This window comes from Doryrhamphus excisus, chromosome 17 (genome assembly GCF_030265055.1).
Source record: "Doryrhamphus excisus isolate RoL2022-K1 chromosome 17, RoL_Dexc_1.0, whole genome shotgun sequence".
Classification (NCBI taxonomy): domain Eukaryota; kingdom Metazoa; phylum Chordata; class Actinopteri; order Syngnathiformes; family Syngnathidae; genus Doryrhamphus; species Doryrhamphus excisus.
The window spans coordinates 4,705,416-4,719,018 of NC_080482.1; the positions used below are offsets into that span (position 1 = coordinate 4,705,416).

The 13,603-nt window shown below is 41.9% G+C and overlaps 2 protein-coding genes across 3 annotated transcripts; both read left to right on the forward strand.

Annotated features, from left to right (window-relative positions):
- The first annotated feature begins 419 nt into the window (after positions 1-419).
- On the forward strand, positions 420-9,084 carry LOC131105264 (frizzled-6-like). Its single transcript, XM_058053208.1, has 8 exons — positions 420-557; positions 1,634-2,016; positions 4,573-4,769; positions 4,843-5,422; positions 5,533-5,952; positions 6,437-6,585; positions 6,680-7,069; positions 8,029-9,084. Exons 2-8 carry the CDS (start codon positions 1,843-1,845, stop codon positions 8,177-8,179), a joined length of 2,061 nt encoding a protein of 686 aa, XP_057909191.1. The 5' UTR covers positions 420-557; positions 1,634-1,842; the 3' UTR covers positions 8,180-9,084.
- Positions 9,085-9,282: 198 nt separating this feature from the next.
- LOC131105449 (collagen triple helix repeat-containing protein 1-like) lies at positions 9,283-13,533 on the forward strand. 2 transcript variants are annotated; one of them, XM_058053582.1, is made up of 4 exons: positions 9,283-9,419; positions 11,527-11,745; positions 11,919-12,135; positions 13,091-13,533. In XM_058053582.1, the coding sequence occupies exons 1-4, from the start codon at positions 9,306-9,308 to the stop codon at positions 13,231-13,233; spliced, it is 693 nt and encodes a 230-aa protein (XP_057909565.1). In that variant the 5' UTR covers positions 9,283-9,305; the 3' UTR covers positions 13,234-13,533. The 2 variants fall into 2 exon arrangements, with proteins under 2 accessions (XP_057909565.1, XP_057909566.1); XM_058053583.1 differs by having other exon boundaries at positions 9,289-9,377.
- The last annotated feature ends 70 nt before the right edge of the window (positions 13,534-13,603 follow it).

Consider the following 13,603-nt stretch of genomic DNA (forward strand, 5'->3'; position numbering starts at 1 on the left):
TTTTGCTCCAACTATAACTATAACTATATACATAGTGTGTGTGTGTGTGTGTGTGTGTGTGTGTGTGTGTGTGTGTGTGTGTGTGTATGACATAATTAATAAATCATTTAGTGAGCTTAAAAATGTCCAAGTACTGTACAGTAACAAGTATAGGTATCGGCAATGATGGATGTGTATCTTTTTGGTATCGAATCTTGTAGTTTCAATTGCAGGATCGCCCTGGATCCGCAGCAGTCATCGTGCTGCCTTTAAGTTCATCGGGAATGTACATAAAGAACATTCTTCATTGTATAAAAACGTCAGAAAAAGAATCCATTACACTTTTCAAAATGTATAAATGGTTTAATGTATTATTTTTTATATTGTTTCTCAGTATATTTAGCGTAATCGTTTGGTAAGAATAGTGCTTTTTAAATTTTCCCATGATTTTGAAGGCAGCACGAGACTGGAGCAGAGCAAGGGGAATGTGTTGAGAGTTTTTCAGGAAACTATCAAATATCATACACGATTACTCCAAAGTGAATCCATGTAGTCAACTGTTGCAATCTCCTTCGTTGGTAAGTTTACTTGTTTGTTCCATTTCTTTTCTTTTACGGGTGTTGCATTTTTGTTTAGCGAAAGTTTTGGGCCCCTTTATCCACGGTTAGCAGTTGAGGCATGGAGGCTTACTTCACGGTCTCCCCGGTGTTGGTGCTTCATTGACGGGGAAACAATATTCAAACCGCACCGAGTCGATACACTGTTTTTAACCAGAATGCAAACACTTCTAAAATGCTTTCTCACGTCGGCTGTTGATTTTTAAATGATTGTGTTTCGCTAACTTACTGTTATTATGGTGTACGAAAGGGCCCGATATGTGTTTATAAAGTTATGCTACTGCCTAATTTAGCCAAAAATAGTTAATTTGTCATGATTAGTGGCAATAAAGAAACACCACTAAACTGACTAGAAATATTTTAAGGGCAACTGTACTTCCACCAAAGTAAACAGGAATACTTTATGTATAATCATTGTTATAAAGCAATTTTACCATTAGCTAACTAGTTTCTTAATCACATTTGTAGCATCAGCCATCTGGGTTCCAAAGCAGGACTTCCAAAACTGTTGTTAAACCTGTAGATAAATGGGTAGTTAAATTCCATCTGCGTTCTTGGTAGCACGATGAGCTTCAGGGTGTGTTCACACTAGAGTCCATTTGTGCTATTAGTGGTTTGGTCAAAGGTGAACACTGTCCAGGATGAAAAGCATCAAACCCAACAGGAAGACTGAGACCACTTGGGAGAGAGAGAGAGAGAGATAGGCCTTGATGTGCCTGCCGGTGGACTCTAGTCCTGAGTGAGACCAGTATGAAGGTCCATCGACCTCACCAACATCTGTCATAGAAATGAAAGCCAGTTGTGACCCAGTAGATATTTTTTATTTACCTGTATAAATGACGTGTTGAGGTATCACATATAAAATATGACAAGATGCACATATAATGTATAATACTTCGAGAGTATTTACATTGTCAGATGTATAAAAATACAGTGAATAGATGATCACCTGAATATCAAATGATCCAATGCAACAAAATTATAAGTTTGTGCGACAAAATCTCTGAAGTTTCTGTTGTATTTTCTTGTAATTACAGTGATGGCCGCGACCTCTCACTAATATAAACGTACGTCCAGTGGGCTGATGGGGAAGTCATACCCTCTGCTACTGCCATCGCCTAACCTGAGATGACCCCAGGATAGGTGGCACAATAAGATCTGGGGGAATTCCATATTTGGGCCAAAGGAAGCCACCCTTTTCACGTTGTAAATTAAAGTATCCAGCAACTTGCAGTCAGCCCTCACAATGCTCATGTTGACGTGCCTGTTGCTGCTGTGGGTGGGACGCTGCGATGCTCACAGCCTCTTTACCTGTGAGCCCATCGAGGTTCATCGATGCATGGGACTCTCCTACAACATGACTTTCTTCCCCAACATGATGGAGCACTATGATCAGGATATCGCAGCCAGTAAAATGGAGGTGAGTCGTCTCAGAAAAAAAAAAAACATGAAACAAGCTAATGTGGTGCACACGTCTCAATTTCTAACATTCTTAACTGTCACAACACATATAACCTAAGTGTAAAAAAACATCATAACTCTCACTTTGATAACAAGTGAGGACATGTTGAAGGTGGACTAAGTGTCAGTTTATATCCCTCTTGTCTGATGACCTGCATTTCTAACATCCCATGTTAAGACTTGTTATTCTTTTGGAATAAGCATCACAAAAAAGCAAAGGAATCTGACATGGTGTCCCACAAGGTTTGCTGAGATCATCTGAGATTTCCCATTGCATCATTCATTCATTTTCTAGCGCTTTTCCTCACGAGGGTCGCGGGGGTGCTGGAGCCTATCCCAGCTGTCTTCAGGCGAGAGGTGGGGTACACCCTGGACTGGTCGCCAGCCCATCACAGGGCACATATAGACAAACAACAATTCACACTCACATTCATAATTTGGAAATTATTTGGATTCGCCAATTAACCTAGCATGTTTTTGGAATGTGGGAGGAAACCGGAGTACCCGGAGAAAACCCAAGCTTGCACGGGGAGAACATGCAAGGGTGGAATTGAACCCTGGTCTCCTAGCTGTGAGGTCTGTGTGCTAACCACTTGACTGCTGTGCGGCCTTCCCATAGCATAATTTGAAACTAAAATAGTTTTCAGTTTTGTTCATGTTGTGTAGTTTTTAGTGTTTTCACTTCCCAGATAAAAACCACCGATCAGAGTTTTTCTGCAGTGTATTCTTGGTTCTTGGTTCAGATCGACTCCTGTGCACTGATGCATGAGCTATAACGGTGGATCGTTAGGCCACAAGCTACCACCATGACAGTCAATTAGCATGCAAGAGATGACATATTCCAGAGGGAATGGTCTGTCAGTAAAAAGGAACTGTAGGTATATACTTTATAGCACGGTTGCTGAACACACATGAGGTTCAGTTGCGTAATAGGTTGTGGCCTTCCCAAAGGCTGGAGGTTTGGGTTACGCTGGTTGTGTTAGAGTATCGAGCATGAAGATTTATGTGCTGAGGGAATCTTTTGTGTGGCGTCTGGCAAAAAGTAAAGGCTTCTGATTTCACAGTGACCTTGTTGGCTGCAGGCAACTTCATCGACTTTGTTGTGTGGATCCTTTGATTTGTGCAGGAAGGGGATGGTCATGCCCAGAGTCACACAAAGCCTGTGCTGCATTCCACGTCGACTACACACTCTCCTTGTTAATCACTCACTAACTTTCTTTCCTGTACACAATCGCACCTCCTCTTAGAAACAATACCGTGTCTTACGACAAAATCCAGATGAGTAATTAAACAGGACTCTACTAAAGCAAAATATTGTTTGTTTGTAAATAACTAGAGAAGATAAACCTTTCATTTTGCAGGCTTGCGTGATAGTTTATAGTAGAAGCAACAGGACTACACGACACCAGCAGTCATCTTTTTTTTTTTTATGCCTTTGAGGAGCACCATAACCACAAGAGTCAAAGCAGATGTCATTTATGAACACATTAAAACAACACATACAAGATTGAACCAGTTAGCTTTTCAGTAAATGTAGTGAGTCACTGATGTGCTGGAACATAGCTGGATCGTTGGAGGCTCCTCAACTATGAAACGTAGCATCAAACCATTCTTTTGACTATTTTGGAAGGACTTCTTGACCTCGGCTTCTTGAGAAACAATGGTGCTTACTGTCGGAGAAGTGGACTTGCTGCCAGACTGAATTTCAGCAAAGATTGAAAAAAGTATAGACATGAATAGTAGGCCGTGTTGCAGTATATTATGATTATAAATATTATCGGTGTCTGATGTAAAGGTTTATGAGTTCTCAATTGGTTTAAACAGTTCAAATATTATTTCAATGTTATAGTTTGTGATCTGTGCCAAATGTGATCCACCAGCCAATCACAAGAGTGGCCTCTTTGACTAACAATCACACACTCATTTCTGACCACGTATATATGGCAAATGAAGAATATGGATTCAAGCCAGTCAAGTGTCCCTTTTTTAAAATACAAATGTCAGAAAATGTCTTTAGGTTTTTGGATCCGCTTTTGGTTGCCTTGAATTGAGTGGGGTTCGAATCTCTGTGTGGAGTTTGCGTGTCCAACTCGTGTTGTTCAAACATGCCAAGAGAGCAATTCCTGTTTGGAGGCGGGAGATGAGGAAAATAGACACACATGCACATGGCGATGTATTGAGCCCGGCAAAATGATATAGTTAATTTTCATTTTTGTGTGATTAATTAATTCATTTTTAGTATGGTCCCAGGCCTAGGGCCTAACCGAGATCTCTATATGAAACATCAATACATATTTCTTTCCCTTTTTGTACGAAACCAAATTAGTATGAGCTAGCTAACATGACATGTGATTGGGTGGTACCTATTTTGACTGCAGTTTTCCTTTAAACTTGCAACTTCAGCCAATGTTAAAGATGTCAGAATGTGAAATAGACCAAGAACAAATGTGCAATGTGTTCTGGTTTGGTCAATATTGTGTAAGTTTTGAACATCGTGTCATTGTTCTTGTTGCAGCCGTTCATGCCGTTGGCAAATCTGCACTGTTCCCCGAATGTCCACCACTTCCTGTGCCAAGCCTTTTTTCCAGCATGCACAGAACAGAACATGGTTCATCTACCATGTCGAGAGGAGTGTGAAACTGTTCTGTCTGGTTGTCAGGAGGACATCCGGATTTTTGGTATCATCTGGCCTCCCGAGCTACAATGTGACAAGTAAGTAACAACCACAGCAATCATGCAACATTTTCTTTCTCGGTCCGTTTACATGTGGCTTTTATTTCTTCAGACTTGACTCATGTGGCTTTCTGGGTGGTTTCGATCTTCCAGCAACCACCCCAATGAGCTCAACTTCTGCTAAGAGAGACCTGGGCTTTTGGTGTCCACTCCAGTTGAAAACCAAACCCGGCTATGGTGCATCATTCCTGGGCGCCGAGGACTGTGCTCCACCTTGTTCCAATATGTATTTCAAACCCAAGGACATTGAATTTGCCAAGAGCTTCATTGGCATATGCTCCATCATCTGCTTGGGTGCCACTCTCTTTACCTTCCTTACGTTCCTCATCGATGTCAAACGCTTTCGCTACCCCGAGCGTCCAATAATCTTCTATGCCGTTTGCTACAGCTTTGTGTCACTCATATACTTCATTGGCTTCCTGCTGGGCAACAATGCAGCCTGCAGCAAGGCGTCCCATCCTGCTGGTGTGGATACAGTTGCATTAGGCTCTCAGAGCAAAGGCTGCACTCTGCTTTTTATGTTCCTGTACTTCTTCTCCATGGCCGGCATCGTCTGGTGGGTCATCCTCACCATCACCTGGTTCCTCGCAGCTGGCCCCAAATGGAGTTGTGAGGCTATAGAGAAGAAAGCGGTAAGATTGTGGGCCCTCGTGTGTTGACAAAAACTAATTTTAGGGTTGATGTATGCTCAGAAGTGACTTTGATAAGCTTCAAAGGCCTCCTGTGTGTTCTGTCTTTTTAGGTGTGGTTCCACTCTGCTGCCTGGGGGATCCCCGGTGCGCTAACTGTCATGCTGCTAGCTCTTAATAAGGTCGAAGGCGACAACATTAGTGGGGTTTGCTTCGTGGGACTGTACGATCTGGACGCCCTCCGCTACTTTGTTATCGCTCCTCTATGTGTGGGCGTCATAGTGGGGCTCTTCCTCATCCTCGCCGGCATCGTTTCTCTGAATAACGTACGCCAAGTTATTCAACACGACGAGCGCAACCAGGAAAAGCTCAAGAAGTTCATGATCCGCATTGGCGTGTTCAGCTGCCTCTACCTGGTCCCGCTGGTCACCCTGTTAGCATGCTACACTTATGAGCAGAGTCACCGCAGCACCTGGGAGAACACGTGGATCAATGACCGATGCCAAGAATACAGCATCCCCTGTTCATACAAGGTAACTAGCACTGTAACACTGAAGATGCTGGGGGGGGGGGGAATCGGAGAACATTTTCTTATAAAATTGCTTTTTGTTTGATTGAACTCATCATAAAAAATGGTTCACGTCTTCAAATGGTTAGTTTTACTCAAAAAGACACAATTCCAAAAAGCAAAGAGGTACAATTCAGTACAAAAAAACAATTCCCGTTGTTTTCATTGTCAAGAGTTGTGAAGTAAACCAAAATAGCAGATTACCACTTTCAGAGAATTGTCACTTTGAACAATGAGAATGTGATTGGAAGCCATGGTATCATTCTTGTGTTGCTTTTCTTCATGTAAAACATTAGGGAATTACACAGCAACACTTTAATTTGATGTCACACAAACAGTACAGGCAGAAAATATTCACTTTTTCAATATTTTGTAATGTTACAGTCTAAAATGATTTTTTAAATGATTTTTTTCCTCTCATAATAATGACATGAACAATACCTTCTCAGACAATAGTGCACAAGCGCCCAGACCTCACTCTGTTCTTGGTCAAGTACTTGATGACCCTGGTGGTTGGGATATCTGCAGTGTTCTGGGTCAGCAGCAAAAAGACCTGCTCTGAGTGGGCCTACTTCTTCAACAGGACTCGAAAAAGAGAGTGAGGGCATTTTTGTTGCCTTGTCGTTAATTTTTCCACAAATTACAACAATGTATATTTCTGTGTCATTTGTGTCTTGCTCTGTGACCCACAGTCCAATCAGCGAGAGCCGCAGGGTGCTCCAAGAGTCCTGTGAGTTCTTCCTCAAGCATAACAGCCGTGTCCAGCACAAGAAGAAGCACTACAAGTCTACTTCCCACAAGCTCAAGGTCATCTCAAAGTCGATGGGCACAAGCACCGGCACCACACCAACCATTGCTTCAACCGGTGGAGCCAATTCAGTAACCTTACCTCTGGGAAATAATGAGCTCCACTTCCAATGCGCTGCCAGGGCGCACCTGGACAAGGGCACCTCTAGCCGAAGCTCCAGGCACGATGACAAGGAGCGAGACAGGGAAGGGGGAGAGAGACGTAGCAAAGCGGGGAGCTCCGGGAAGGTCAGCAGCCATTCTGAGAGTTTGCACAGCAGAGTGCCAGATGCAAGGTAATGGTAGCCATTAATACTGTTAGCATCTAACCTCTTGGTGAACCTTCTAACCTTCTTGTGTACAGTGATGCCTCTCAGGTTGGACACAGTTAGTTCCAGGAAAGAATTGAAAATTAATTCACCGTTATAGGTTCCACTGTACTCGTCTCATTTAAACCACACCTCCCATTATTGGTAATGGTAATGATTTTATTTCATTTGAACATGCATCAGATTACAATTGAATGCATCACATAATCAGTTCACAGTTCCACATGTTCAAAAGGAGTAGGAAGAAGCAAAGCTTATTAAATCCTACCCCTTCATCTGGTACTTTTACAATCAGTAACTGTTACATTTGTTCACTTCCTGCTTTCCTAGAAAAGGTTTTTTTTTTATTTTGTCATGTACCGAAGTGGTACGAGGTGATATGAGCATACAATGACATAATGGGCACCATAGTAACTGTCAATATAGTGATATTTTTAGCCTTATGCATTATTTTAGATGTTTGAAGATTAACTATATCAGCAACGTTAAGTATTTGTAATTTTAGAAATAAGGAGTTTTATGAGCATTATGAATTATCCTTACTACCATTTTTGCAGTACATTTAGCTTCGATAGTTATTACCCCATATTTCCACACAATAAGTAAGTTATGGTAGAACCAGAGAGCAATAAAGAGTGTGGAGTGATTTCTGATTGAGAACAAATTTTGCTTTGTTCAATATTGAAATATTTCTGGCCACTTTATGTTGTATATGTGTAATATGAGATTTCCAGCTCATATTTTCATGTATTATGATCCCCAGAAATTTACCAAACAGCTTTCGTAACTTTGGAGATATCATTGATGTACAAGTTGAACGGTTTTGGTCCCAGTATTGACCCCTGGGGAACTCCTCACGTAATATTATTCATAAACACATCTTGCATGTGCATGGAATAACATTTAGTGTGTCCTGGTCGGTTTAGGATGACTCCAATGAGCGAGCAATCAGAGGTCAGACCGGTCCCGGATCCCGTCGCACAACCGCATTCAGCTTTAAGCGTCCAAGACTCCACCCACCATCAGGTGACCAAGGTGCCTGAGGACAGCAAAGACATGAAGGACGGCAATTGCTGAGACGATGCTATCCAAAAATGATCTAGTACACCAGCAGCAGGTGTATTTATTTACGTCTTTCGACCCTGATTGTATCTGTTGAGTTGTAGACACTGAATGTTCATTTCTACAATGTGATATTTACCTCTTTATTTTTATTTTTTTATCAGCCTTTTAACAGAATTTGGGTGGTTTTGTACTTTTACCAAGCTTTTATTAGTACAGCTGCATGCCAACTATTATAAAATGCAGTGAATATGAACTCTACTTTTTATGGGAAGCTCAATGGACATATTTATGTGAATATTATATTTTCTTTAGCTGAATTAGTCACTACACTGGGTATTTTAGCATGTGATGTCATTATGTTATGTTTCCAAACCGACAGTAAGAGGAAAGTGTCCTTGTGGTTTTTTTATGTCTTCCACCAAGAGAGTTTGCCTTCAAACCCCATCAAACATACTCTACTTAAAAAGAAAAAAACCACTTTACAGTAGAAATGCAGAGCTTGTCTTTTTAGAATGTTTTCTTAAAGAGTTTTTGCTCCTTTTTTGTCATTCTGTTGTATAGATCTTTCTATCATGGTTGATCCTGTGAATTAGTATTTTTAAGTTACTGCATGAATCTGTCTTTAATTTGTGTTCCAAGGTAAACCAATATTTGTTCCATGTGTAGTGGAGTGATGTCAGTGTTGGGATCAGACTTGTAAAACCATCCTCTGGAAACAAAGGATAAGTCATTATTTATGAAACAAGTATACTTCAACTACTGTCAAACTATTGTACTACTTTTTTGAGGCAATTCTCTGTATTTTGATTTATTGGCAGTTCCCTGCGTAAATAATACTGTTACTTTTTGAGAGAACCTGTGAAACGTGTATCTTTTATATTCTACCCATTTTGACAAATAAATATTGGAAATCATAAAGTTATGCATGTTATTTCTATTTATGCATTCAAGAGTGCAGACATTTATTAAACTCTTAAGCACCATGGTCTTCTTCCAGGTCGTCTTTACACGTTGGCTGCATCCCCCTTTCCCCCCTCCCATTGGTCCTGCCCTCCTGTGCACTGAGAGGGGTGTGATGTTGGAGGCAGACCGACTCTATACTACCAAAGTTCCCCGGGAGAAGGCACAGTTGCACCGTATGATGTCTCCTCTTTCCCGGCGCCTGCTGCTGCTCGTCTGCCTGACTTTACCCGTGAATGGCGTGGAAAAGGTGAGAAGTAGAGGATACCGAAAGGATCCTGACGCTGATAAGGTAAGAGGGAATGGAGATACCGGGTGCCTTCATGATAGATCTAATCTTTTTTTGGAGGGGGGGGGGGGGGGGGTGCAAACGTTGAGTTATTTAAAGTAAAGCACATATTTTATTAAAATTTGATGCTTGAAACAAGATAAAAACTTGGGTTCTCGATTGTGTTTTTTTGAGGGGGGGGAGCAAAATGACAAATATTGTATTGACTCTCATGATCTCATCTTTTTTTGGGGGGGGGGTGCAAACGTTGTGTTATTTATAAGTAAAGCACATATTTTATTTAAATACGATGCTTAAAACAGGATAAAACGTAGGTTCTCGGTTGTGTTTTTTGGGGGGGGGGGGCAAACGTCACACATTTTCACATATCACATATCATATTTTACAAATATGTCTGAAACAAGATAAAAACGTGGGTTCTCGGTTTTGGGTTTTTTTTGGGGGGGGGTAAATCACATTATTTAAAAGTAAATCACATATTTTATAAATATGCTTGAAAGATAAAAACGTGGGTTTTTTGGGGGGTGCCAATGTTGTGTTATTATAAGTAAAGCACATTTTATTAAAATATGATTCTTGAAACAACATAAAAACGTAGGTTCTCGATTGTGGTTTTTTTGTGGGGGGGCAAACGTCACACATTTTCACATATCATATTTTACAAATATGCTTGAAACAAGATAAAAACGTGGGTTCTCGATTGTGTTTTTTTGGGGGGGGGCCAAACGTGTTATTTAAATGTAAATCACATATTTTATAAATATGATGCTTGAAACAAGATAAAAATGTGGGTTCTCGGTTGTGTTTTTATTTTTTTTTGGGGGGGGGGGTCAAAATGACAAATATTGTATTCTCCCATAACCCCTCTTTCGGTGGACTCTCAAGATTTAGTGGGTGGCCACTAGTGAAACAGAGTGCTATAGTCCATTCCCCAGAACTCTCTTGGGAATGAATCAAATGAAAGTGAAACTGTTTATTTTGCTGAGACCCCCCCCCCAGACCCCCCTGAAGCTCCCAATAGAAGTCAGCACTCACAGCCCACTTTTTTTCCTAAAGCTCGGAGAAGCAGCAAATTTGCCTTTATAATCTTCCAAAGATGTTTAGTGCACTTTTCTTACCACATTGGACGGATAGGATGAACAGCATGTTATTCCATAATCTAATTTTGTGGTGTTGGAAATCCGAGCTCGACCTCCTCATTCAAAAAAAAAATGTCATCATCCTGAAAAGCCAAGCTTTATATTTGCTGTGGAAAGCTGCAGTCCTCCTGTGATTCCAGTAGTTTAGATTCAGTGATTTCATCCTCTGTTCAGCATGTACAGAAACGGACTGTGTTGGGAATATTCTGTATAATTCATGCCAGCAGCACAGCGCTTCAGATGCAGGAAGTTGGTATAAAAGTCAGCACTGTGGACGGGCAGACAGTGGATCCATTCATGAGAAAATTCACCCTTAAATGCAACACTCAGACCGTTCCTTCATTTTGCTTTAAATCAAACATTCACTTGGATATTTTACATAAGTCAAACTGAGCAGATTTCAGGTCTGCTGTTTTAACTGCAGGTTCCCCGGGTTTCCTTCACGCTTGATATCACATCTCCAGGTTGAGCCGGGAAAGGATGATAATGTCTAAAACAGACCGTGGACCATCTGCTTCATCCGACATTAGAACACCATCATTACTTCGACATGAAGGCAGTTTTCCAGATTGTGATCTCTTGAAGTGCAGTTTTAGACTTCACCCAAAGGGATTCAAGCTGAGAAAGGAGATTGAATGTGCAGTAAAAGCTCTTTGTTCCTATTCCTTTGCTTTTTGGTCATGTGCTGTAAACTGTTGCATGCTGGGAAAAAAGGCATTTTTAAAGGCTCGCCTCCTTTTGGGATCTGGACATTTGGAGTCTGGACAAAACTTATGCCAAGTCATGCAATGTAATTAGCAAGTTACTTGCATTTGTTTAAACTTCCGAGCAGGACCATAACATCAGGATAATCACAGTTTTCCAACTATCTAGCTTAATGATGACTTAGTTAAATTTAGCAGTCCGCCCTGCGTGAACTTTTAACTCCCAGAAAGCAGGAAGTCTCAACTCTTGTTGTTTTTTTCCTACAGTATGGCAGCTGCATGCAGGGTCCAGCGGGAACCACTGGCAGAGACGGTAACCCCGGAACCAACGGCATCCCGGGAACGCCGGGCATTCCTGGACGTGACGGGCTCAAAGGCGAGAAGGGCGAATGCATTAGCGAAATATTCGAGGAACCATGGAAGCCCAACTACAAGCAGTGTGCCTGGAATTCCTTAAATTATGGGATTGACCTGGGAAAAATCGCTGTAAGTGTATTTGCATTGACGGATGTTTGGAGCTGCGAGTGAAACAGGCCGATTCATAACGGTTGAATTAAGTGATGGATGATAGCTTCTGACAGGAAGTATTAATAAAATGTCTTCCAGACATTCCTCTTCGGAATACTCTAACTATAAGGCGTGACATGTCTGTGTTTCAGGACTGTACGTTCACCAAGTTGCGCTCAGACAGCGCCCTCCGAGTCCTCTTTAGTGGCTCCCTCAGACTCAAGTGCAAGAATGCCTGCTGCCAGAGATGGTACTTCACCTTCAACGGAGCGGAATGCGTGGCGCCTCTGCCAATAGAGTCCATCATCTATTTGGACCAAGGAAGTCCAGAGCTCAACTCCACCATCAACATCCACAGGACATCCTCAGGTATGATGGACTTTGTGAGGATTTGTTCCGTGTAAAGTATGTCCATTGGGGTTTTTCTAGCGTGGGTTGGCATCAATGATGGGAACTAATTAATTAACTAATTACTAACTAATTATTTTTACTGTCAGCATAACGCCGTTACTGTTTTCTACACCCATATTACTGAAGCTGAAAATGAATGAATCGTTACTTTTGTAGTGGAGTAACTCTTTGGAGTACTTTTTTGGAGAAGTAACTAGTAACTATAACTAATTACTTTTTTTAAGTAACTTGTCCAACACTGGTTGGCATCGACCCGGGGCTACATAGAGAAAAATGTAAGGATGCGGAAACACAGTAGGTCAATACAGTATCCATCCATCCATCCATTTTCCTTCGCTTGTCCGGGTCCGGGTCGCGGGGGCAGCACTCTCAGTAGGGAAGCCCAGACTTCCCGGTCCCCGGCCACCTCCTCCAGCTCCACCGGGAGGACACCAAGGCGTTCCCAGGCCAGCTATGAGACATAATCCCTCCAGCGTGTCCTAGGTCTGCCCCGGGGCCTTTTCCCGGCTGGGCGTCACCAGAGAGGCGTCCGGGAGGCATCCAGACTAGATGCTCGAGCCACCTCAACTGACTCCTCGGCCCCTCCCGGATGACTGAGCTCCTCACCCTTAATACAATTTATGTTCTGGTAACTGAACAAAACATCTTCATCTCAGCTTTGTGTTATGGATGCTGCCAGTCACATTAACATTAAATCTAGATTGTGGGGGAAAACAATATGAAGAAATCATGAAAATCAGGAGTCATTGTCATGCCTGTTAAACTGTTTTGTAGTCTGGGAAGCAAACATTTTCCAATGCGCACTGGGAGAGGTCACATGGTAATACCGTACAGCAGTTTTGTGGCGATGCATTTTGGGTGTTGCCTACAATTTATGTGTCATGTCTTTGTCCCTGTTCTTTTTCTGTTTCAGTGGAGGGACTGTGTGAGGGTGTGAAAGCAGGGTTGGTGGACGTGGCCGTATGGGTGGGGACCTGCGCCGACTATCCGCGCGGTGATGCATCCACGGGGTGGAATTCAGTTTCTAGGATTATCATTGAAGAGCTTCCCAAGTAAAAAAAAAAAGTTACATAAGAGGAACGGGACTAGCCCTGGTAGAGGAACGATATGATATCTGGCCTTCCCAAATGAGCAGGTATGGTTTGCCGAGGCCTCACAACAATGACTGATTGTAACTTGAATGTTTTGTTGGGACGTTTTTTGATTTGACATTCCTTTTCCCAGGAAAAGAACAAAACAAACCTTTGTACTGTAACTTTTCTACTCACAGGTGCTGTTGGCAGTCATTGCCCTTATGTATACATGTACTCATTCGACTTTTTATACGCGCTAGTCTTGTCAATAAAGTGATCTTTTGTAAACGATCCATATTATCAAATACAGTCCTTCATTTGGGCGAACTGTATTTGCATATTTGGTAGTGTAA